Source organism: Callionymus lyra, chromosome 4 (genome assembly GCF_982586985.1).
Source record: "Callionymus lyra chromosome 4, fCalLyr1.hap1.1, whole genome shotgun sequence".
NCBI lineage: Eukaryota > Metazoa > Chordata > Actinopteri > Syngnathiformes > Callionymidae > Callionymus > Callionymus lyra.
The window spans coordinates 22,888,024-22,915,079 of record NC_141821.1 but is presented as its reverse complement, the minus strand read 5'-3'; the positions used below and the strand labels follow the sequence as shown (position 1 = coordinate 22,915,079).

At 40.2% G+C, this 27,056-nt stretch overlaps 2 protein-coding genes across 3 annotated transcripts in view; both read right to left on the bottom strand.

Moving 5' to 3' along the window:
* The window catches only part of thnsl1 (threonine synthase like 1), a 258,025-nt gene that overhangs the window by 176,752 nt on the left and 54,217 nt on the right, over window positions 1-27,056 (bottom strand). The window lies entirely within an intron of this gene.
* The window catches only part of gpr158a (G protein-coupled receptor 158a), a 78,963-nt gene that overhangs the window by 12,339 nt on the left and 39,568 nt on the right, over window positions 1-27,056 (bottom strand). For both annotated transcript variants that reach the window (XM_087789238.1, XM_087789239.1), the window contains exons 4-8: window positions 26,665-26,891; window positions 25,150-25,218; window positions 8,242-8,351; window positions 4,245-4,483; window positions 2,423-2,561 (exon numbers count right to left, since the gene is read on the bottom strand). In XM_087789238.1, coding sequence (XP_087645364.1) covers window positions 2,423-2,561; window positions 4,245-4,483; window positions 8,242-8,351; window positions 25,150-25,218; window positions 26,665-26,891 — 784 coding nt within the window. The remainder of the gene's footprint in view (window positions 1-2,422; window positions 2,562-4,244; window positions 4,484-8,241; window positions 8,352-25,149; window positions 25,219-26,664; window positions 26,892-27,056) is intronic.

Here is a 27,056-nt window from a genome sequence, read left to right as displayed (position 1 = left end):
TGAGAGTTTTGTGCAAAAAGAAACATAGTGATGAGTATTATAGAGGTCCTAGAACAATTAAAGAGATTAAACAAGCAGCACATGACTGACAAGCAACTGATCACTATCTTCAGACACCTGATTAGTTCAACTATATTTGCTTGACTGGTTGGATCCAAAACCTGCACCGTCTCAGCCCTTTACGGGACCAGTGTGACACCTGTGGTCGAGTTGGATGGCTGGATAAAGTATGCATGTCCAAACTAAGAAGCCTTCATATTAGTAAGTCAGTTAGTCCTTGGAGAGGCTTTTAAGTTGAGGCTAATGCCAGGAAATATATTTCTCAAGTGCAGGCAATCGATAAATCAAAGAAGAAAGGAAATGACAGCGGTGTTATTTGGCTGCTCAACTGGGGGAAAGAATCTCGTCACAGGGCTCCTTATGCATGGTTGTGAGGTAGTCTGTGTGTGTTTGTGGTAAATCCCAGCACTTAATGACACCCGCTCATATGTTTTGTTGAGAAACTAAATTAATACAGTTTTGTAGAACTATTATCGACATAGAAAGCTACTCTGATATTCTCCCTGATGACGCTGAAAGCAAACACCAGGTTCTGAGCTTTAACTAGCCACCCTGGGATCAGATGGGAGCTTCTGTGAGTAACACAAATAGATACCGGATGCCACTAACAAGCGACGGTGTTTGCCAGAATCCCTTGTGATAGCCAGTCAGCATCCACTCGCCGAACCGTGGCAAGTGTTCCAATTTATTACAGGTGTCATACAGCTATTTCTGACGGGGGGACAAAAGCCACAACAAGCTATCGGGACTAAATGAGTTGTTTGTGCGATCACGAGCAGGCAGCTGTTCAGCCCAAAATACAAAACGTGGCTCTTCAATCTAATTCGAGCCTGAAATCTGATTTATCGGCGATGGATATTAAATCATAACTGAAAATCTGACTGCCGATAATTCAAGCTATTTATGCTGTCCGGGTAGAAAAAGTCATAAATCACTCTGACACGGTTCATTAGTAAATTATGTGATGGAGTGGAGCTCTCAATTAGAGGGATTCCCGCTAGGAGAAGCAGCGGCAGTGTCAGCCAAAACATCTCATTTATAAACCGTGCGCTGCGGTTTTTTGACATGTACACTGGAGGGAGATGGTGATTTCCCCCACAATAAAAAGACAAACCCCACAAGAGCAGAACGACGGAGCCCCTCCACTTGCCTATGTCGGATGGAAAGGAGGAAACAACGTGGAGGACAAGGATGTCAGTATGACAACCACGGAGAGAATCAAAGGCTTGAAAAAGCAGGTATTTTTGTGTGGTGAACAACAACCAGTGTTGAGGTCATAATTAAATTGTGATGCTCTTTCCATCTTTCCAGAAAATTACATCGTTGGCTTGGATTTTTAAATTCAAGCATTGAAAATCCTCATAGATATTTAAAGAACAACTTATGTGTTGATTTAAGTGTGGACTTAAATTGATCTTGGGCCTCTATTTTATCATCAGTATGTGTCTGTTTTTGCAAAACTCTATTTTCATCGAAGTATTTACATTAGTAAATGAGCTTAAGTCCCGCCCACACAAAGCAATTTTCTGGAGATTAAATCCTATTAACTATAACCACAACCACATAAGCAAATATTGATTATTTTCACTGCACATTATCGAAACCCGGAAGTCTCCACCTCCAAGGGACTCGTTGTATAAAGAAAGAAGCAGGGCGTTCTTCACTACTGCAGGAAGAGCAATGTTTCATGGTGGACTGAGCTCTCGTTACCTCTTGTTCGCCGAGATTTCAGACGTGGTGTAACTTAATAAGGTAATAACTTCAAAACATGGTCATGATTAGGGACTTACTGCATCTTGTAAAAAAAATAAAACGTTTATTTTGGTTTATTTAATTACATTTTTAACCCTGAAATAAAATAAAACCCAGCGTAAATTAAGAAGAAAGCTGTGAAAACGGATTGTTCTACACTATTTTTAAGTTCGAAAATGATTCATAAAGTGTTCATTTTAGTTAAAATACTAGTTGGACATTGTTGTTTCTAATGATGGGTTGATAATGCCTTATGATACAGCTGATTAGCTTAGAACTGATATTATTATATTATTCAATGCACCTGGTTTCATTTTCAAACTAAGAGTGCTATCTAGTGGCCTTTCAAAATGAAGACACGGTATCAAGATGCCTCGTCAACCCATCACTAGTTTTAAGAGCCATAACATCAGCTAAATTTTACATTATGTTTCTTATAAACAGAATAATATAGATGTTTATGATATCATATGTTTAATTTCAGTATCTTAATTTGTTCATTCATATCATATTATATATCTCATATAATGAATGTGAGAAAAATCCAAATAAAACAGGGCAGAGACAACCGTGAAAAGTTAACATGTTCACTGCGATTGTGAAGTGTTACCTGATGATATAGAATATGGCAGAGAGGACCAGCTCATTGTGGACGGCAATGGCCATGTATCGAGGCTCGTGGAAAGCCGACGGCACCGTCCTCACGGCGTAACACAGGTAGACCGCCCACAGGAGGAAAAGGAACTCAGCTGTGGAAACAAAATGAAAAAAAAAAAATTCTATACAGGCCAGAAAATGTCCTTTCCACGCAACCCATTCACAGCTAAGCACTCGCTTGACACATGATTGTACAACACAAGTGAACGGGCGCCTCAAAAGAAGCCATTAAAATATTTTCTGTACCGTCATGGCAACATCACATGCGTCTCTCTCGAACAAAAATAAACACGTCTGCCACTTCCATTATTTTGGCTTTTGTGGTGCCAGAGCTTTGTTAGTTCAGCTGTCAGGTGCTGCACGTCACGTTTGTTGCTCATAACGTGGGAACAATGTAATAACCTGCTCACTAGATTGTCTGAAGAGACTTGACGTGATGACGGTAAACTTATCTTTCCATAAAATGTTATAATCTATGGAAAGGTATTTATGTTTTATCTGAGAATAATACTAGAATCGATTTTTAATAATATCCACATAAAATAGTTACATTATATCACTTTTTTGTGGAAATGATTTAAGAGAGATTGTTGCCTAATAATTAAAAAATAAATATATACTTATATATACTTATTTTGATAATAAGCCATTTAATAATTGTTAAGATTTTATTTTTGAATATCTTCCCTCAATTCGGCACTAAAGAATTGACTTCAACAGAATATTAAACAATAAATTTTATATGAATACTTTTGTGTCATGTTGTTTAAAGGTCAGTAGGTGGCGCCATCGCTTTGAAAGTGATGTGATGTTTCATTATAATACTTATTCAATAGTGTAGAGATCGACATCTAGTGGGCTCTGAAAATAGTGACACTGCTTCATGAAGCTTCATCAGGGTTGATGAGACCTCCTGAAACAGCTGATGAGATATCATGATACAGTGTCTTCATTTTAAAAGGTCACTAGATGGATCTTTGAAGTATGTACTGTTTTGAGTATTGTTTTGATTGTTAAAGCGCTTTGTGACCCTGGTCTCGAAAAGCGCTATATAAGTAAATATTACTTACTTACTTACTTACTTACACTCTAATTCAGGAAATAATGCCAGATTAAAAAACACATCAGAGGGACAACTAGTGGCCTTTCAAAATAAAAAAAAGTGTATCATGATACATCATGAGATCTTATTAAACCATCATTAGTACTAATAATACTTTTAAGAACTTATATTCTTTCCTAATTATTTAATTCTGGGTTGTTTACTCATATAAACCTACAACGTTCTGGTGGTTGAAACTAATTCTAAATGCTTCAGAGGAGGAGAAGATCAGAAGCGTTTTGGACTCATCATCAAACACCTGCACATCTGAGAGTTTGTAATTCCTGCGCCGCATGCAGGTGGCGTCAGAGCTGACCTCTGCAGACTTATCAGCAACCTCCTAATAAGCCTGATGAAAGTGCCGCGCTGGTACCGGCACAGCGGGTTCTGCCCGGGTCCATCTGTTTCCTCCGACAAAGATCACAGTTTTATATATCGAGTTGCCTGATTCAGCAAACGACATGCAAATCTCTGGGAGAAGCTGCTTCCTTCTGGAGCTCCTGGTTTGCATTTGTTGCCCTTTACTGGCGCAGTTAGAAAAGTTTCTTGTTCTACGACGAGTCTGCACTTGCTTGATCTCACATTAACTCTTGAATATATGCTTTAAACTTGCTTAGTAATAAGCTGAAACATCCTAAATCTAATCAGGACCACCAGCAGCTGTTGGACTCACCGACAGCCATCATGTAGTCCCAACGATCCAGCAGGCACATGCTGAACTGCAGCCCGTCCGGCGTGTAGCCAACGTCGATGAGCGCCAACTTTCTGTCCGGACTCTGGCAGACGGCAGATGTCCAGGCCACCAGGAACCAGCAGACGATCAGCAGGATGATGCCCAGCAGACGCAGCACTCGCCAGCTGGTCATGTAGGGGATCCTCTGTGCGGTGCGCGACAGGAACACCTTAAGAACCCTAATTTACAAACAAACATTCATGTCAGCGCGTTTTTTAGATCCATCAATTTTAAACTGCACAATTCACTGTGGGCTGCAGGTCTTCTTACTACCTCCGCCAAGGAGGTAAATTCATTCTCAACTTTGTATGTCTTTTCGAACAAAAAAACAACTTTAAAAAGTGAGTCAAGATTTAATTTAGATTTTTAGTGTCAGACGTACATTTTGGTTGTTTTCTGATTACCATCTGGTTGCGCAAATCTTTTGAAGAATTCACCATTCTGTACAGGGAGAAATGGGTTTTATTCTTCGCTATTCATGCGCGTATAGTAGTTATAGTTGGATCGAAAGCCACTGATTTACATGTAAAGTAAATGTACAGACGCTATTACAAATTTATAGTAGTGGTGAGGCCTTATGAAACAGCTGATGAGGTATCATGATCTACTAAATCAGTGGTTCTTAACCTTGTTGGAAGTACCGAACCCCACCAGTTTCATATTAAATAAAACATTTTTTTTCTTGTATTCCCCATCTCCATGCAGCTACGAGAAGTGTTCCTTCAGTTTTTCCGGTGCTCAACTTGGCGTTGCAAATCATGCGGATATGACGCTCACTCCCATCACGTTCTGTGATACATGTGAATCCATGTTGTACATATTCGTCCGACCACTTTCTTCTTTTGCCCGACATAGTTAGGATTAAAATATGAACAAAGAAATCACACGACATACTATCACGACAGTCGCACCTTGACTACTACACGATAATTCGGGTGTGTCCGGACCTCAGCGGCGGAGGCTCTGCCGAACCCCTGAGACCGACTCACCGAACCCCTAGGGTTCGATCGAACCCAGGTTAAGAACCACTGTACGAAATCAATGAAACCATTTTCAAACTTAAAGTGCCATCTAGTGGTCTTTGAAAAACAAAGACATTGTATCATGATACCTCATCAGCTGTTTCAAGAGACCTCATTACATCATCAATTAATAGCATATATAGATATAGAGAGTGCAGTTCCATCAAGGTCATTTAAACAAATCCTCCGAAAGATCTGATTGAACCAGACGTCAGTGTCTAAATTCTTTTTTTTCTTCATACTTTCACATCGTATCAATCATCTAGATAATAGTGATGGTCTGATGAAGCTTCATGAAGTGTCATGTTGCTTAGAGGTCAGTAGGTGGCGCCATCAGTTTAAATATGATGTGATGTTTCATTAGAACGCTGTCAAACTAAAGCCATTGAGTCCTTGTTTACGTCGGAATCACCAGGAACTAACGTCAGCTTCGGCCGGCCCTCAGTTTCTGGACTTAATTTTTTCGAGTTATTTATATTATTTGTGATTTCGGACTCTAGAGATATAAATCTGTCGCCATCTTGCAGACAATTGTTAGTAACGCATTATGGGTTGTCTAAACCTCTTTTTTTAATTGAAAAATAAACTGTATATTTATCTCCTTTGTTAACGTTCCATGACAGATAAGACTGGAGAGAAGAAGAAAGTTGTTTTGTTGCCAGTAATCATGACTACTTGGATGCAAGAAGTGTCACCAAAATATATCACAATTGAATGCAGCTTTGCCGTGTGTGTTACGTGAGCAAGCTCCAGAATTATAGCCCGACTTTCTGTCTAATGCAATCAATTATGTTTCAAATTATCAAACAGTAGGATTTATTTGAATTAGTAAATTATGGGCTGTTATATCCAGTAAATCAGAATATGAATGTAAATCAGTGGATCAGCTTCATGAAATAAGGTTTTTATTTTTGAGTCCACTAGTAAAAGTTCAAGTGACATCAATGATCCTCTCAGCTGCTCTCACAATGCGATGCAGGGTCTTGCGGCAGGACACGGTGCAGGCGCCGTACCACATGGTGATGCAGCTTGACAGGTTCTGTCGATAGTGCCTCTGTAAAAGGTGAGCACCATAGGTGCAGTACAGGCGAGGGTGGGCTTTTTTGGCCAGTGATGCTGTATTGTGGCTCCAGGAGAGATCTTCAGAGATATGCACACCCAGGAACTTGGTGCTGCTCACCCTCTCCACTGCAGCTCTGGCGATGGTTAGTGGTGGATGCTGGGTGTGCACTCTCCTGAAGTCCACAATGACCTTAGTCTTCTCCACGTTCAGGTGGAGATTATTATCTTTGCACCACGTTGCCAGCCTGTTTCCCTCACACCTGTAGACCGACTCATCGCTGTTGTTGAAGAGACCCACCACAGTGTCGTCAGCAAACTTGATGAAGAGGTTGGAACTGGATGATGGAGTGCACTCAAGGGTCAGCAGAGTGAAGAGGAGGGGGCTCAGCACACATCCTTGGGGGGGGGCCCTATGTTCGGTGTGATGGTGCTGGAGGTGTTACTGCCGACTCGCACTGTCTGTGGTCTCCCCGTCAGGAAGTCCAACAGCCAGTTGCACAGGGAGGTGTTGAGTTCCAACTGGTCCAGTTTATGGATGAGCTGCTAGGGGATGATAGTGTTGAAAGCTGAGCTGAAGTCAATGAACAGCATTCTCACGTATGAGTCTTTAGTCTCCAGGTGGGTGAGGGCTGAGTGGAGGGAAGCAGATATGGCATGATCAGTCGAGCAGTTAGACCGATATGCAAACTGGAAGGGGTCCAGGGCAGGGGGGAGCTCTTCATGAGGATGGGAGTGAGTGCGATCGGACGGTAGTCGTTGTAGCTGGAGGGGGACGACTTCTTCAAGACTGGGATGATTGTGGTGGCTTTGAGGCATGTGGGGACAATAGCTTGTCTCAGTGAGGAGTTGAAGATCCCGGTGACCACATCTGTGAGCTCCTCGGGACAGTCTCTCAGGACACGACCAGGAATGTTGTCAGGACCCTGGGCTTTCCTAGAAGGCCCCCTCAACAGCGACTTTACTAAGATCTCACATCATTTTTAAATTGAGGGCGCCACCTACTGAGCTCTGAACCATCTCTGAGAATTGTTTTTAAATGATGATATGATACAAAAGACGACTGATTGAAGAATGTTTAACCCTTTCATCTGATTTTAAAACATTTTGTTTTAAGCGTTTTTCACCAATAAACAAGACAAATTAAAATAAAAGTGTTCCATAATCTACAGAAAAAGTTTCATAATAATTAATTATCTGCTATAAATATTGGAAGAGGTGTCAGGAGGTGCCTTAATGAAAAAAACAAAACAATGCCCAGCTTTCCTAATGAGACCACAACAGCACCGGTGTTCAATTATTTGCTTAAAAAAACAGCTAGCTGTGCTCAGACAACCACAACAACTCGGGCTCCAACCGTCCTCCAACACAAACACACGACTCTCTGTGGCTATTATTAGTCTCTGCCCTTCACACACATTGATGAAGTGTCCGCTGCTCTCCACACTAATGAGCCCCCCATCAAAAATTGATCTACGCAGTACGTTAACTTCCATCGCTACGGGTTTTGGCGCGTCGGCCATATTCTCTTAATCAGCGTCTTCATCATAATCCCTGGACGGATCGGTCTGACAAAACACCCCGCAGACCCACAACAATTACAATTCAGCACCTTTTATTGAGGTCTTTACTTGCCCTCACACACTCTCGTCTGCCGACCGTCATTCAGCCGAGGCTCCTCTGAGGCCGATGCTACCGATGTTTCCTTAATTACTTTAACTTCCATCTCCTTAACGAGGCATAGAAACCACCCAAAACAAAAAAAAAAACTATGGCAGGATTGATGAAGCCTGCTGGCTGCTTGCTCAACGAGAAGTTAAAATGTGTGTAGATGTGTGAGTGTGAGTTTGTCTTACCTGTACAACTTTAAAGTCAGTGTCCCGTAGACAGTGGCGAAGCCCAGCAGTCGGACCCATCGGAGGAGGATGCAGCGAAACACGCTTGGTTGGAAGTAGAGAATCCCGACCTGTAGGTGATAAATACAATTCTTGACTTTAAACGGCTCATCATTAACCCGTGAGCCACTAATCTGGTGACCACAACTCATTGAGCGACAGTTCTACTGAGGTAGAACAACATATTGTTTGTAAGTGGTTTCATCAACAAACATGGAATACTTCACTAGAAGCAGTTTCTAATAACGGACTCACCAGACGTGCCAAAAACTACAATTCCGAGTGAATCACAAGGATTAAAGGGCAACTAATGTGTTGATTTGAGTGTCTTTTAAATAGATATTGGACCTCTATTGTATCCATGTGTGTCTGTTTGTACAAAACTCTCTTTTAAATATTTACTTTAGAAAATGTGCTCAAGCCCCACTCACTGAGAACACGTTTTTTAACTGGAGATAAAATCTCTTTTACCATCACCGAGCTCACTCTGCTGTGATTGGTCAAGCAAGGAAAGTCTGGGCCTCCCTGCTGAAGCTGCTGCCCCCACGACGGGAACCCGGATATGTGAAAGAAGATGAGATGAACCCATTTTTACAAAGTCAGCTATGGAAAATTGCTAAGCTAGAAACGATGATGATATTTATCTAAGAGCTCACTGCTAGAAGTAGAGAAGTACAACATAATATGTTCCTACAGATGCAGCTAAATTCAGTGGACTCATCGCAGAGTAACAAACTAAATGATGCTATCTCTGATAGACATGAGCATGAGCTACTGGCATACACATCTCCTTGCCTTGAAAGTAAAACACTTCTGTGACTTTGGAATCTGATTTCGGAGTACACAGTCTAAGTCAGTTTTAACTGCATGATGAGTCACTCATTGTATTTAATAAATTGGGTATTAATTGGTAACACGGGTGATGTAAAGGCTCCATGTGGGTGGCGATTTCTGCATCTACTTTTTACGTCTTCAAAAAAACAAATCCAACAATTCTGAGTGAGTTTCTTTTAACTTTCTTTTCCTGTTGCTCATTCCGTCGAAGTTTGACTTCCACTCATATCACGGTGTTTAAAAAACATTCAAATATGAAAACCCAACTCTCCTGACTCACTCACATGTTTCAAATGTTGAAGTCTTCCTCTCCAAGTTGCAGTAAGTCCCTTATCATGACCATATTTTGAAGTTATTACTTTATAAAGTTGTCCCCCGTCTGAAATCTCAGCAAACGAGAGGTTACAAAAGCAGAATCGATTATGACCTAATAATAGCCTCCCGCCTCCAGCCAGCTGTAATCACAGCAGAGTTAGCGTGGTTATGGTAAATACATTTTAATCTCCAGAAAAAAACAAATGTTTTCAGTGGACGGAGGAAGATAATTTTCTAATATAAATATTTCAATGGAAAGAGAGTTTTGTACAAACACATACAGATGAGTACAATCGAGGTCCAACATCTATTTAAGAGATGTGATCAAAGCTGTCCAGTTGCTTAAGTTGCTCTGAAGAAGTGAGTTTTAGACTGATTTCATTATGACTATCATAGCAACTTTATAATTTTGTCAGTTGTTTATGTTTATTAACATTGACTATATTATCCAAGACTATCATATTATATCTTGGGCAACATTTTTTTTTAAAATGTTACCGAAAATCCACAATGAGATTTAAATGTGCACAACCATGGATGTGTCCTTGGCTGTTGAGCTCCACACTGACCAGCACCAAAACCGACAAGCAAACAAACAAACATGAAGTAAAGCTCGGTAATTATCTGTCCGTTGCAGATGCGCACACATCTCCCCTGTGGTATTGTTAACGTTAATCGGATTAGCCGAAGCATTAATACGTTCCCACAGGCGGTTGTGACGAATACGTGGGCACGTTTTTCTTTTTTTTTCTGTCCTTGCTAGGTTCACTAAAGGAGCCTCAGGAGAACCAGTGGCAGCGTGACGACCGAACACCGGATGGTGAATCAGCTTGTGATATTATCATGATGCTGGAAAATCAGTTCCTTGGTCCCTCTCCCTTTGGCAGCCACGTGAAGCTGGATAAGAGCTTTCTGGAGCCGAGCAACCCTCTGACGCATGTCCGGGTCCAGTGAGAGGAACAGGAACACAGGAAGCTGTTGTTGTGAACACTAGAGGATATGATCAGGCAGTATTGACCCCCAGGAGGCGCTGATGATGCCACCAAAAAGATGGGTTTGTTTACAAGTGGGAGGTTTTTGGATGACAAAGAAATATTACCAATTTTATTTTATATTATATTTTATTTTATTTATTTTATACAACCACTTTTAATTGAATGTGCAGCAAGACGTTTATTTTTAAGTTATCAAGTGTAAAGAACATTTTTTATTTATTAAAGTGATAGTTCAACCAAAATTGATTTATTTTCTACTCACCCTCATACCTTCTAACGTTGGGTATTTTTTTTTTTACAGATTAATCAATTAATTTTTACTGTTATAGGCAAAATGAATGTACATTTAAATGTTTTATTTTCTTTTATTAGAAAAGGGACAGTGAATAAGCAGACATTTGTCTAGTATTTAATGGGAATAATGAAAGTTCCCTGAACAAGTCTGGAGTAGTGAGGTAAGAGTCCGGACCTGAACTCTCTGCCGGTTTCTCCTGACATCATCGTGATATCGGTTTCTGCTCGCACTTCTCTTCTGCGACTGTGCATGAATAATCAATGCTAAGTGCTGGGAACTGTGGATTCAGCACGGTGGGAAACGGATCAGATGTTTGCCGTGTACGCGGGAGCTACATTTTGGTCTAATGGACATCAATACTCAGCAGACTTTCACACACTTACTACTCTCAGAGTCCTGCTTGTTTGTCTGGTCTCGGTTCCAGTGTGAATGTTTCTAGAAAAGCTGAGTTGACACTTTTCTCATTTTGTAACTGACTTAGATTTGGTCTGTTAACAAATAAAGAATGCAAATATTTATGTATGAATTTGAAGTATGCAGCTATAAAGAGTGAATCTAAAAAACTGATCATGTTACCTAGTGGTCCCCAACACCAGAACATGTGTTACTGGGCCACATATTAGAAAAAAAAAACAATTATAACATTTCTGTTCTTTTGATTTTTACTGTCTGAAATGTTTTTTAATGCACCTAATGTTCATGACCTGGTTCTAATGCTAATTATGCTTTATTTTCTCTTATAAATAGAACTGTGCTTTGAACCAATTTTCATTGTCACACACATGCTGTGTCAGTAATATTTGTAAGGGTAAAACTGTGTGCGTGAGAGACAGAGTAAGTTAAAGTTGAGAAATACTTTGTCCAGCTAGATACTTTGACCTTGAATCAGGGTGATGAAAAAGCTACTCCCCCTTTTCCACCAGAAGAGTCTGAGTTGCATGTGAGTTGCGTAATATAATCTTATACACAACCATTCTAATCAATCCGACAATTGACACCACAGGGGCAGAAGTAGAGTTCAGCAACAAAATATCCATCTGTTTTTTTTTTTAAATACAACCAACTGAATTGGTAAATATATTACATTTATAAACATATCAGTTGGTCACTTACCAGAGATTGTATATCTATAGAGGGCACTTGAGTCACCTTAGTTCTCTCACAGGTGCTACAGAAGTCCTACAGAGCTCTTCTTGGACTTAAAATGACATTAACCTGATTTTTTATGGTTTTCCTTGTTCGCCACAAATACCAAAAAAGGCATAATTCCTTCGTTCATTAATTCAATATTATATGCTGCTTAATCCCTAATGGGGGTCGTGTGGGGCTGGAATCTCCTAGTTTCTTTGGATGACAAGCGGGGGGACACACTGGACAGGACGCCAGTCTGTCACAGGCACATTTCCCCAAGTTCCCAATCAACCTCTGAATGTTTTTGGACTGTGGACCCAAAGCCTGGAAGCGAACCAGCAACCTTCCTGCTGTGAGGTGATCATGCTTACCACTGCGTCACCGTGCGCCCAAACTACAGCTCTGTAGCTCAAATATTTAGCAAATAACAGCCTTTTAAAATCATCCAAGGTTCTCCAACGTATTCGGCCTTCTTTTAGCACTGAGCAGACTTCGCCTTATTTTTCAAAGTCTGTCGGGATCGGCCGAAAAAATTACGCTATAACCAACCATTAAGTCCAAACAAGCAAATTAATTAAATATCCAAAACTAAATTTCATTGCCATTTAAAAAGTGTGTATCATTTAAAAACCCTCGCGCAATGGCAGGTGCTACAGGGACACAGTTAAACTGGTGACCAAGTGAGTCTTCCGCCCAGCGAGCAGCTTCACTCACTTGCACCTTCAATCAACTATGCGTTGTTTAATTTGCAGTTTTGTCTCAATGCTAATCATGTCTCAGTTCCCAGCCACCAGCTGGCTGCACGCTCCGTCAGTGGGCTGTTTCGCCGGCAGTGACGCAGAAGCAGCCAGCTGTGGTGTCGGCGGTGGCTCGGCTAGCGTCTCGCACCTCTGCTTCTTAAACGTTCCGGGTCCTGGCTCCAGGTTTTGTAGTGAAAAGATCCTGATTGCCCCGATTCTGCTTTTACAATGCAAACATGCCGTACAAAAACGGAGACCAGCGCCTGCGAAGGCAGCCAGCTGGCAGTCTGTGAAATTAACACTAATTCAAGCTATTTTCACGCTGAACCACTCTGTTCATTTTCTGCCTTCAGGCGACGAGGCAGCGACCAAACAGTGACGGATGGTTGACAACACTTTAGAGCAACAACACATAAAATAAATGAGTTCTGTGAGCCCTTAAATACAATGTTGTCACCAACATTTCTCTGTTCCTTTGACAGTATTAATTTAAATTGAAACCTTACATCATTTTAAAACTGAGGGCGCCACCTATTGAGCGGTTAAAAAAAGGACACGGCTTCATTAAGCTTCACCAAACCATCACTATTTAGAACTGTAGAAACAATGATCAAGCATTAGAAGGAGCTTGCTTTTTGTCATGTCCTCTTATGATTTACTCCCATGGTGACCATCCAAAGGTTTTTTTTCAACCTTCAGAACAGGTCTTGTCAACTTAAAAGGGTGGTTTTTTACAACTTAAAAGACCATCGTCAGGAGAGAAAACCTTTTGCGATGTAAGAGGTTAGCTAGTTGTGATTTATTCATTAAAACTCAGCCTCACTCCAAGCATAATATTTTTGGTAAAGAGTGAGAATATGTAGAAATAAATCCTTCGAAAGTGGATTGAGACTTATGAAAACTCACTGGATAGGAATTCCACTAATGTACTTGGGAAATGAATTGTCATATATATTATCAATAAATCTGTCTGGCTATCACTTCTCAGTCATCGAATTAATAAAATCAAGTTTTAATGAGAAGATCTCAAACTTCCATCCTCTGGTCACTTCTTCAACAGACCTGACATCTTCCCTCCACATCTGGGCTTTAACTGGCTGCCATTTTGAGTTTGTTTAGTAACATCACATGGTCACGACTGAAGCACCTCCAATCGTTATCCCTCATTCATGAACAAAACCGCAAGATAGTTAAACTACTGATATGCGAAAATGATGGGAAAAGTTAAAAAAGATCAAATAAGAAAGAGTGTTTGTATGCTAATGTTATATCGGAAATATCATCTGAAAATCTTCTATTGATTTGAATTGAATTGAATTGAATTGAATTGAATTGAATTGAATTGATTTCAACAGCAGGTCAGTCAGCCATGGATGGATGGATGGATGGATGGATGGATGGATGGATGGATGGATGGATGGATGGATGGACGGATGGATGGATGGATGGATGGATGGATGGATGGATGGATGGATGGATGGATGGATGGATGGATGGATGGATGGATGGATGGATGGATGGATGGATGGATGGATGGATGGATGGATGGATGGATGGATGGATGGATGGATGGATGGATGGATGGATGGATGGACGGATGGATGGACGGATGGATGGACTATATTAATACCTCTGGATATCTCCTTCGAGAAATTGGGTTTCCAGTGAAATGTTATTAAAAACACAAACTGGAACAAAGTTCAAATAAGAGAACAAAGAGCAAGGGATGACAAAGTTCAAATATAAAGAATATAGATCAAAGGAAAGATCATTATTTTCTAGATAATCATTTGGATATGACCTTGTATGTTTACACTTTTACTACCATTTATTCCTTTTTTTCCACATTTTTCCAATGTGTGATCCTTCATACATGAGGGAGGGCGAAGGATAGCACGTGGCCCCCCAAGCCATTCCCCCCTAGTCTCTCCTTATTGATAAACTCCTCACATGAATCTAGATATCAGGGATCCTTGAAGACTGTCGTCTATTCCTACATGTAAATAATTGAACCTGTTTATCCATCTCAATCTCACTTTGTACTTCAATGCATTTTTGAAGGCCAGTGCGGTTGTACGGCGCAAGATACCGTCGTGAATAATAGAAACGTCAGAGTTGAGAAAAACACTTCCAGCAGATGCTTAAGTGGGTCCGACATCTGTACCTTCGTGTTTTGTTGACAACAAGAAGGTGCTGCCAGCAACAATCTCCCGAGTCAGTTTAAAGTTGCTTACTCATGCCCCTGTCTCTTCCAATTAAGGAACGTTTGCTGCTTAGTGTTCGTGTCACTTTCATTATCGAGCATCTCAGCCTTTTATACACGTTTGTTTAGAGAGAAAATAGCGACAGCTGTTTTTTAAGTTCAGGCTTGAAGAAGAAAACTTTCAATCAGAATTTTATTCTGAATAAAATCTGTAGACTTTTTTTACTTGGTAGATAATCTAGCTTGAAAGTTCAAGGAATTCCTTCCCTGATTAATTTCATTCTTTCCGTAGTTTTGCTGCTCACTGTGCGCCAACCTTTATTAGTCATCCTCCTTTAACATTGCGGTACACTGACTGTGCCCACAGGAGAAAACACATCACTCCAGAATTGGCCTCATCTCCACTTCCAAGCTGCTTTCCTTTGTTTAAGTTCAGATACGTGAAAACTTCAGATAATAGGTGTCGAATATAAGTGTAATTTCCTTTTTATTTTATCTCACTTTAGTATATAGTTGAACAGTCAAATTCAGGGTATTTCAATTCTGTGCCAACAAGGATTATAGCTGTTTGTAGGCCACAAAAATGAGTTGGTGAGCTATAGTTTGTCCCCTGGGATGTGGGTTGGCACATGTGTTATGGAAAGTACTGTAATTTGAGAGTTCTTCATTTGACACCTAAAAGAGCAAATAAATGAAATAAATGTGTCTAACCTATCTGTCTAAGACCTCGGCTCTTGCAAGGATTTGAGTGATTCTCTTTCTTTGGCTATATATTGTGAACAAAGGTCTGTGGTTGGAGGAGGTCTGTGTTCTCTTGTGTGCAAGCTTTTAAATGTAATTTATTTTTTGTTTTAATCTTGGCATCTTTAAGCATATTTTTTCTAAATCTCTCTGGTGTTGTTGATACTGGAAAGTTTATCAAGTGACTTCACAAACCATCCTGCTTCGGTGCTTTTCTAAGCTAATTAAAACATAAAACTTCTCAAATTCCGTATTTCGGCCCAATTTGACACATAAATGAAGTTAAACTAGATTCAATCTCTAACGTCACCTCAGCTATCATGACTGATTTAATGATCGGCATTTATAGAGATTTATATCCCCATGACTGTGACTTAGTATTGGAGTTGGCAATCATGGTGGGGAAAACGGCAAAAGTGACACAGCACTTAGAGGAATGAAAATGTCAAATGAAAACACTTGTCAGCTGTCACTGCCGCAGACAGACTTTTTTTTCTTTTAAAAGAGAGAGTCAGAAGAGAGCTGCCGCCGAGCTGCCTTCGTTTTGTGATGTGTTTTCATAACCAGCTGAAGATGAGAAAAATGACTTTCAGCCATTTACCGTCTGAAAATAGGAAGCTTTTCGACCGCGGGAATCATCCTGTCACAGCAGAGCTAATATTGACAAGAAATAGTCGCGTCCATTACGGGCCTTATTTGGTTCCCTCCCCCCCTGTTTTTGAATCTGCCAAACACCTTCGGCGAAGAGGCGGGCCGGTGTCGTAATAGCAACGGATCCATTTTTATATGAAAGCCGACACGGGTAGCCAGGAGGGAGGGGCAGCTCTACGAGGGGAGGTAATGGTTTCTACTCCTTCCCCGCCCTGCTGCTCCCCGAGGTGAGCCGGGTGTAAATTACATCCAGGCTGGCCTCTGCACAGTGGAAACTTGTACTCGCCGACTGCAATTCCCTTTTCTTTCGCTTCACCAGTTAGATATTCAAAAGATATTTCTATGTCAACCCCTATCAAGACAGAGCCAGATAACCCGCCAACATGTTATGAAGATGTCTTATCTTTCTTATTTACCACGACTGTGTCCAAAAGGAGGGGATCTGGAGCTTGAGCCTGGACCCAATTCCTTCCTACTGACTATACAGTACATGCATATACAGAATACACATCCACATATAACGTCCACATTTCTTCATGGAGTAGAAAGGGTCATGTTCTTGTCTGGGTTGAGGTGTTTGAGGTGCTTATTAAGAGCGCATTAAGACATTAAATGTTTGTAAATTCAATGAATGTGATGGAACCGGTGATGGCTAGACAAAAACAATCCATATAATAGAACAGAAAGAATGACCACGTTTGGTTTGATTTTAAATGTTATTAGTGGCTGGGTTGTGAATTAGAGGAGAATTATGTTTACTTCTATAGTTAGTTGGATGAAGTGATGCAGAATATCCCTAGAGGTGGGAGAGTGGTGACTTCAATGGACATGTTGGTGCAGGAAATAGAGGTAATGAAGAAGTGACGGGCAGATTTGGTATCCAGGGCAGGAACACAGAGGGACAGATGATGGTCGACTTTGCAAAAAGGATGCAAATAGCTGTAGTGAATACTTTTTCCAGAAGAGGCATGAGCAAAGGGTAACTTATAAGAGTGGAGGTGGGAGCGCTTAGATAGACTACATCTTGTATAGACGATGTGCAGGAGTATATAAAGAGAAAGAGTTTGGAAAAGAAAAAGCGGGACACTGAGAAGACTGAAGTAAGCAGACAGGAGTACAGGGAGAGGCAGCACAAGGCAAAGGTAGAGGTGACAAAGGCTAAACAAAGGGTGTATGATTAATTACTTGTATGCTAGGTTGGAAAGTAAGGAGGGAGAGAATGATTTATACAGGTTGACAAAACAGAGAGGTAGAGATGGGAAAGACGTCCAGGAGGTTCAGGTGATTAAGGATAGAGAGGGACATGTGTTGACAGGTACCACATAGTAGGAGGATTGAAAGAGTACTTTTTAGAGCTTTAGAGCTTAGAGGAAAAGGACAGAGAGCAAAGGGAGAAGAGGTGACTACTGTGAACCATAACATTGCAGAGATTAGTAATGGTTAGGTGAGGAAGACATTGAAGAGGAGGAAGAATGGAAAGGCAGTTGGTCCTGATGATATACCTGTGGACATGTATGCCAACTGTGAGACAGGGGTGAGGTGTGCTGTAGGTGTGACAGAGAAGTTCAAGGTGAAGACGGGACTACATCAGGGTTCGGCTCTGAGTCTCTACTTGTTTGCGGTTGTGGAGGACAGACTGACAGATGAGTTTAGACAGGAATCTCCATGGACTGTGATGTTTGCAGATGACATTGTGATCTGTGGTGAGAGCAGAGACCAGGTGGAGGAGAAGCTGGAGAGGTGGAGATATGTTCTAGAAAGAAGAGGAATGAAGACAGTATATGTGTGTGAATGAGAGGAACCCAAGTGGAACGATGAGGCTACAGGAAGTGAAGATGAAGAAGGTGGAGGATTTTAAGTATTCAGGGTCAACTGTCCAGAGCTGGAGGAGATTGTGGAAAAGAGGTGAAGAAACGTGTTCAAGCTGGGTGGAATTGGTGGAGAAAAGCGTCAGGGATAATGTGTTTGTGGAGTTTGTATGTTCTCCTGTGTTGCGTGGGTTTACTCGGGGCACTCTGGTTTCCTCCCACAGTTCATATTTCATCATAAACAAAGCTTATTATAGTGTAATGAAACAATAAAAAAAAAAGAAAAAGTGATCTAGTGATTTATTTAAATGGCTCTTATGCCTAAAAAACATGAGGAAGAAAAACATAATTAAATCACATGTTTGATTGGCTACCCACAACATCAACACCAACTCTTCCTTGACATTCAAATGTTTAGTCCAGGGGTCACCAACATAATATATAAGTAAGTGATTTTAATAGTGTGTAAAACAGACTGATGGTAGTCTTTTCTGAAAGCACGACTCGTGTCAAACAAGATGTTACAATCCTCGGCTCTGCTGTCACATATGAAGTGATGTATCATCTTTATGGAGATCATGTCCCCAGTTATGACAAAGTGTTAATAAATCTTCATAACATGTGATCCAAATTAACATGTCACTTTTGCAAATTGAACAGATAAAATTCCAGAGACTATATGTGTCAACGATGAACTCCTATCGGGATAGACTTGGGAGCTAATGAATGTCTTTAAGAATTGAAGTCAGAAACTTGGGATTGAGCTCATTCTTCTGAGGTTACCGACACAAACAAAGAGACTGAGAGTCTGATTTTCGTACACAAGTCTGCAGCAGGCGGCGTGAATGGACTGGACCTGCTTAAGTCGGAGTGAAAGTCTCGGAACAGCTTGGACAGAGCATCAGAGTGAGGATGAGAGAGAACTGGCAGGCTGACCGTGCTTCATGGCTTGTCAGGTCAGGACACATTATCTCCTGGTCCTACTGTTTCTCATTAGACCCCCGATGTGCTGTGAAGCCTCGCCAGCCTGCTCTGTGAAGTTCTGAACTGGACTGAACCAGCACTTTAGCTCTAGTCGGACTTTAAAGTCTGGTGGAGGAACAAGTAACGACTTGCAGTGTGTCGCCCAAACCCATGCCCAGATTATACAGAAGTTAGTGACGCTGAAGCCCCCGAACTTCAGCAGTGAAAGAACTCTGAGGTATTAATATGGGATTGATGATGACAAAACTTCTCAGTTGTTTTTTCAGAGTCTTATTTTGTGTAGAACCTGTTCGTACACATTTTTCTTGTCTTTTTTATCGTGCAAGTTGTATTCATATAGTTTGGTAAACCAGTTCCATAACCCCTGACAAGGAGCTCAGGTTTTCAAAATCTCTCAATTAGCCAAATAACTCTGAACTTATTTAAATTATATTCAAAGAAATGTAACATAATATAAGAGGAAAAAGTTATTGCAATTACCGTCCAGGCTCCACATGGCCACTTGTTTTTGGGGGTTGTATTCCTACACTTTACTACCACCTGTTGTCTTTGAATATGACTATACATTATTTTAAGAATATATAAATATATATATATAGATCATATTTATATAGATAGAATACAAATTGTGCTCTCTGGGTATAATTCTTAATGTTCTTATTTTCTTAATTAGCAAAAATTAGATTAAAACAAAACAAAAGTTAGCTGATATTTTTAATCTTATACCATAAGTTGAAATTTTTTATATTATTTACAACACACGAACAAAACAATCTACTAAACTGAAAAAAACAGAGAATGTTTCTCCCTATTATTATCACTTTATGTCTCTTATTGATGTGTGACTTTTGTGATTGCCACATTAAATTATTTTTTTATTTGGATCAACTGTGAATGAAATGAGTAGAAATTATTTAATGTTTAGTTTTTGTTCATTTATCTTATAAATATATCAGTCGATCAGGATACTCCATTTTAAATCGGAAGAAACATCGGATACTCAAACGCGTCAAACCCCAGCCCTTGGGGCTAAGCTTGTCATTAATTTTATTTGGCCTGCCAGACCCGCATTTGTGGGAAAATCAAATTTTATTCAAACATTACGCATTTAAAGCACACCAGATCAAATCCAAAGCCTGTCATGACTAACCAGGATTACATTGTTCAAACTTTTTTCAGAGGCAGGTAGGTTATGACGTAGATGTAAAGAAAATTGAGCAAAGATAGAAAACGTGCGCTTGTGCTTTGAGTCAGTTGTGAACCACAGCATTGTTCATCACATTATTTTGTGGTGACCACTTATGTCCGTTCAATCATAACCTTAGATTTCAGATAAATGCTCACCTCAAAGAGAGACTTGTTGAAGTATAAAACAGTTTTTTTTTAAATAATTTTACATAAAAACTGGCCTCAAACTAATATGTGATACATGTTTAAATATACACAACACACAAATGAGATTTGGTTGGTCTTACTTATCAGGGATGTGTATACGAAACAGTTTTATCATAGAAGGTGTGAGAGCTCCGGATATAGAAGCTCACACCACTTTTGTGTGAACATGTTGTTGTTGCAGCAGCAGAGCAGCTGGAGGTGTAAATGATTTGTGTCTCTTGGGGGCTCGTGTGCAGCCGAGTGGTGGGTGTTTTTCTTCCTCAACACCAGACACGGTCCAAGAATCTCTGTTTAATACTTCAGAATATAGCTTTCTGGGTCTCGTCGTGTTCGGTGTTTTCAACAAAAAAGTCCTGTTAATGACCCACTTATTTTAGTCACAATGGAAAATGAATAAAAAATGCTTAATTTTGAGATATAATATTTCCAAACATTTATTGCCATAAAATCAAATTAAAAACAACTTTTTTTTTCTTGAATTATGATGGTTTTATTCATTTTATTAGGTAGTATTATATTCTAAGTAATTTATTATCTATTTAATAGCATGTTGAGCTAATGACTACACTCCAAATACACAATTTTCATAACACATTCTGGGCCTAGAGTCGACACTGTATGCTGATGATATTGTGATATTGATTTCTGGTACAACTTTAGAAATATTTGGTCATACAAATAAAAAAGAAGAAAAGTAGATCATAAAATGTATTTCTTCCATCAATAGCTATGACATTGTACTGACAAAAACACTGTTTTCAGGAATTCAACTGTTTCTTCTCTGCCTGTTATTCACATGACACACACACACACACACACACACACACACACACACACGTATTTATTTAAATCACACAAAATGGGACAAAAAAAAATGTGAAGAAAAAAAGTTTTATCCCAAAACAAACAAATATAAAAGCGATGGCAGGTTAATAATTTAAAAATGGTTAACATGAGTATCAGCAGTAACCTTTGTTGCAGTTACACTTCATGGGTTTTATAGTTTTACTCATGATGGCCCCATAAATACAGGATAAGGGCCGCATGTGGCCCCCAAGTTGCCAATTCGTCCAGGATTAGTCTAGACACCAATGGTGTGTCCAAAACCACGCACTTCTGCACTTACACTTAATATTTTGAGTACACAAGTGCATTAACACTGAGCAGTGTGTGAAAATGTAGTGTCCAATGAGCACTCAATTGGTGCACTCAAATGGTCAGAAAATGTAGAGCAATGAACACTTTCCAACCTTAACTGCCGCTGATGTAGATGATGCTAAACAGAAGCTACGTCACTGACGGCATGTCTTCAGAGAAGATACCGGCCTAAATGTCTCGAGGAAACACAAATTTGACCACAACACAACAATAATAATAAGAAAATGAAACACAACTTAATAACTTGTTTTGGTTGGTGTATACGCTGGTCGCAAACAACGTTAAAAAGTAGTAGAAGAAGAAGCTGTCGAGTCATTTCCACTAAGTGTGTAGCGACAGCGTTTGCTTTGAAACGGTACTACCCTATTCAAATTTATGCACGATTTGAGACACAGCACCGGAGAATTGGACGGGTCAGTGTAGAAGAGTACGATCGTACGACAGAGAGAGAAGAAGACGTAGTAAAGACTTTGATTTGTAAATGACAAGCAAAGGGAACACTGATGCAGCCCTGACATCAAAGCCTTTTATATAATCATAATTCAGTTAATGCTCTGGATGTTTGCACAGCCACGTCAAACAAGCAGACTCCCTTTGTCTTGGAAACGCTCATGTGCATGACGTCATCTCACCAGTCCATTTCCGTCTATTTTTGGCTCCGTCAAATGTCAAACCGCTGCAAAACAAAGTTGTAAATGACGCCGAGCTAATCAGTCGCTGCATAAGCTGCCAAATCTCTTCAGCGTCAAATAAAAAAACTGCACCAAAGGCAACCGCTGGCGAGCTCATCCGGGAGATGCACAAACGCATGTCCGCTCTCCTCCATTTCTCTCCATTGTCTCCAGAGCAGAACAGAAATAGCCACCTTTGCCACAATTTTGCATCACTCCCGCCTCCTCCTCTTTCATTTGAGAGCAAGAATCGGGGATGGGGGGGAAGTGAAGTTATTGGATGTGACACGGAGAAGAGCGAGGGTAAAAAGAAAAATCTGCGTGGCTTCACTTGGCAAAAACACCACGGGAGCGGGATGAAAAGTGTCTCCTGCTGCTTAATAACAGAGGAATTATTTAAAGCAGAAGCAGCAGCAGAATATTTCTGAATCTATATTTAGATTTGGAGTAATGCGTCTCACCGTCGCGGGCATGTGGAGAAACGTGCAGAAGCAGACCTCGCCATGGAGTGCAGGTTTATTAATCACAGCGTTTTCGAAAGATCTTTTTTTTTTGCAGCCGGATGCGGAAGACCGTCCAATAACAGCGGCTCGTTTTCTCTCTCAAACATTATTACTTTCCAGGACCTTGTCGCAGCAAATTGCATTGATTAGTGGGCTCTAAATCAGTTGGCTTTAATTACGTTTAGCCCGCGTCGCTTGGCTAAGCATATAGCGCCACTCGGCTGCAACTAAATTGCAATTAGCCAGAAGCCTCCAACACCCAAGAGGTGCACATGATGGTGGACTCGTGTAAATCAATGGTACGTGGGTGTCGACAGTCTGGTCATCTGCGAAATAATGAGCTTCTTGATTCCTCCGTAAAAATGAACCGCTCACCCCCGGAGCTGCTGGGAAGCGGTTACCGTAGAGCGGTCGACGTGTAATTTCACCTTCCAACGTCTTTTGTGGAGTTTTAGTTGAGACGGGAAATGTGTGATAATTGTTTTTTATTTTTTAAATATTTAAAAATGGATTTGGAATCATTTTTCATACAAAAATGTTTTCAGCAAATCTAAGCAAAAGGAGGAAATATATCTCTAATATGAAGGAATTTTACAGGAAGTTTTAATAGAGAGGAAACAAACTGGTTGTGATCAAAATAACCATCTGGATCCAAGTGTCTCTTGAATATACTTCACTCGCTTTAGTGAAGAAATAAATAATTATTGCTCTTTCATAATGCAAGTGACTACCGAGAATGCTCCCACCTTCTATCCTATCCACCATCTATCTTGAACCACTTTTTGGGATGACTTTCCTTTCCCAATACACCTTTTCCTAGCTTTTCCAGGAGAATATTTAGACATTTCCATGTCAAGTGGGAGACATGGTAGTCCTGGGTCTGCCCCAAGGTCTTTCCCCTGTTGCATATACCCAGAGGTGTACGGGTACAGATGACATCCTTAAAAGGTTTTAAAGGAGTCAAAGTTTTTACTTTAAGACTCTCCTGAGTGACATGACATGAATGAAAACAAATATATTGGTGTAAATGTGCATCTGGACTTAGGTCTAATTTATACTTATATTTCTTACAGTAATTTGAAATAGCATTCAAGGAGAAATCACTTCATAGATTTCATTTTTTCGAAATAAAGTAATTAATAAAGTTGGAGAAAGTGGCTATAAGTATAAATATAGCTAACATTTGTATTATATTTCTCCATCTTACTGTTGAGAGCTTTACAAATACACTCACCGTCTGTCACTGACAGACGTCACTTTATTCTGCTTTGACCCTGTTGGCAGCTCTTATGCACTGCAACCGACATTGTCTTTCTTTTAGTCTCTCTATGTCGCCTCATCACAAACCTTCTACGTCTCCATCTTTGCTGAACATGTCAACATCACACACACTTTAATTGATAAATAAAGTGTAAAAAAAATATATAAAAAGTACCTACAAATATAAATATCATGGCTAATGGAAATCATAGTGAAACAATTGGCAACGTTTTTTTATATGAAAACATTTTGGGAAATTTTCAGCAAGAATATCTTCATTAATTTTGTCTAAAACGGGACTTGAACTGTGTTTTCAAACGTCCACTTTTGTGATTGAGTTTGACAACTATCCTCTGCTCCCGTCAGACGGTGAAGATCAATCTTACTTGTGGCTTACTGGCAACCATTAACGTTCCACCATCAACAGTGCTCGATAAATAACTGACCTTGACTGTCTTTATGCTTTTAGGTCCTTGAGATTAGAGCTGCTGTTTGCCATTTATCCTTTTTTTTTTAAAAAAAGAAGACAACTGAGGGCAACGACTGAAAACATATCAACTGCAATCCCCAGTTTATATGTAAGAAAAATAGAAAAAAACTCATGAACAATTACAGTATATTTAGTTATTTGTTCAATTAATCTTGTCCTTCTCATGGATTTGGCTGTGATTTAATGAGGCGAGTTAAACACGAGGTTGTAACATAATTAGTGGCTTGTTGCTGAACACATCATCAATCAGTTAACGTGTCGCGGGTCTCAGTAGAGCTGATCAACAGATGGAACGCTTCGCGAGCCGGCCCACAGTTTGCAAGGGGTCAGCGACCAGCAACGAGGATGGTTTTCTCCGCCAGCACGCACCAGGCCAGCCTAGAAACCTTATCATGGCGTCACCTGGCTGTCATCCGCAGAAAACGTACAAACTGAAACAAGATTAATGGGGCGACGATTTTGTGCCCGACAAGGAGAAAAAAAAGTATCGAGCCGACAAAGCCGCTTGTGATCTGCTATTCTGTTTGAGATGAATGAGCGAGTGAATGTCAACCTTCAGACAAGGAGAGGAAGGTTGTGTTGAGGTCAAAGGAGCGTGTCGTGGTGATAATCGGAGAACAGTCACTCGAGAGAGAGAGAGAGAGAGAGACACACACACACACACACACACACACACACACACACAAGGCACTCACCGGGAAGTAGAGCAGCAGAGCCCCGCACAGGATGGCCTCCAGCAGGACCAGGCCGGATGCTCGGATACTCTGCACACGAGACAGCCACAGATGCTCAACGCCGCACCACGAACGTTTGAAATAAAAATCACTTTGAAAAATAATATTTTTTAAGATCATATTTATGAGCGTCGCTGCATCTATCGCCATGTTAATGATGTCAAAGTTTTTCACTAAAAGCATGAGGAGATTATCAACATTTCTCAAAACTTTTGCTTGGTCTTTTCAGTCTGACACAAATTTGGTCAAATTTCTTAACTTAAAAAAAAGAGAAAAGTAAAAGTTGAAAACAACAAGGAGCTACCAGGTTTACTGGTAGCATTTTTAGACGGAAGAGTAAGTAATTATCTTCCTATAATATGATGGCTGTCAGTAGACAGGTTTCCATTATATTTTTTGGCAAAAATAACGCCTGGCAATAATTTTCGCAAAGTAAAGCGAATGCTTTGAGCATGTTTCTTTTAAAGATAGTAGTTTGGGGCAGAAGCCTTGTAAATTTAGCGAGACGTTGCTTAAGTCCAAAATCTTGTTGTCTACTGTCTGACATGGCAGTATTATAGTAGTAAAATAGTATGTTATAGTCTGTGCATGCATATCTTGGCCCACTTTCTTATCCTGCACTAGTGATGTGACGAGGGTAAAGTCACATCTTTTAACTTGTAATTGCAGATTTCACTCGATCTTTTAATTATGAAATATTGGAAAGACCCGGTCAAATATATCTTTTCTAACTTTTGTGATAGCATTCTTAAAGCCATGGAAACCCAGATTCTGTTTAAACAAGTCCATGTAATACGATTGATCATTTATACTACTTCACTGATCACAGTGGGATTTAAACCCTGTAGAATACCACAAGGGGTATTTTAGGCCACATAATTGTGGTCACATGATATCCTTTGTGTTGTCTGAGTGCCATGCGACATTCACTGGCTTAGTCACCGAGGTCATCAAAGTAAGTTTTCTACTCTCATCCCCGCTTTGTTTAAGATTCACACAAGAGTAAAATATTTCTTTAACAAATTGGGCAGCAGTACATTTTTTTCCGGCAATGACTTTAATATTTGTTACTTAATCTTCCCTGGGGATTGGGGTTAACATTAAACATTGAGCCACAAATTATCAAATCCTTGTCACCGATATGATTTTCTTTCTCGTAACTTAAACTACTTTAGAAAAGATGATGGAGAGGAAATTGTCTTTTTCAACTATTGTTATGTTGCAGTTAATTTGTCAGAAATCATAAATTGTAGTACTGAATTTTGTTGTTGGCTTCCATTAAAGTAGAGTGATTGGATAGATGGATAGATAGATCAATTCTTGGATACATAGTGGACAAGAATTCTGAAGTTCTGAGTAGCACAAACTTAACATTTAGAAAAACCGTGAACAGTTAAAGACTTTTTTTTTTTTCATGGAACAACATGGAACAAAACTATTTCTATTCATATATTTATCCCTACTAATCGAACCAACCTTGTTCCTGCGGAAGTGATAGACCAGCACCATGCTCACGAAGATGACCAGCATGCAGAGACACTGGAAGCCGAGCACAGCCAGGCGCAGTGTGGAGTCCTCTCGAGTCACACATGGCGTGTCATCCTTACAGAAAGCACAGCCCTCCTGGCACGGCAGGCAGTCACTGGACGACCCCTCGTCTGCATTAGGACTGATATCGGCTGGTGTTCCCGTCTTTCCGACTCCTGTCAGAGAAGCAAGAAGTTGTTTCGTGGTGTAAAGATGAGAGAAAACCCCATTTAAGAACGTTTTTTGATACTTACATTGACACAAAGGTACATAAGTAAGTCACTTTTATTTGTAAAGCTTCTTTCAAGACCAGGGTCACAAAGCGCTTGAACAATCAAAAG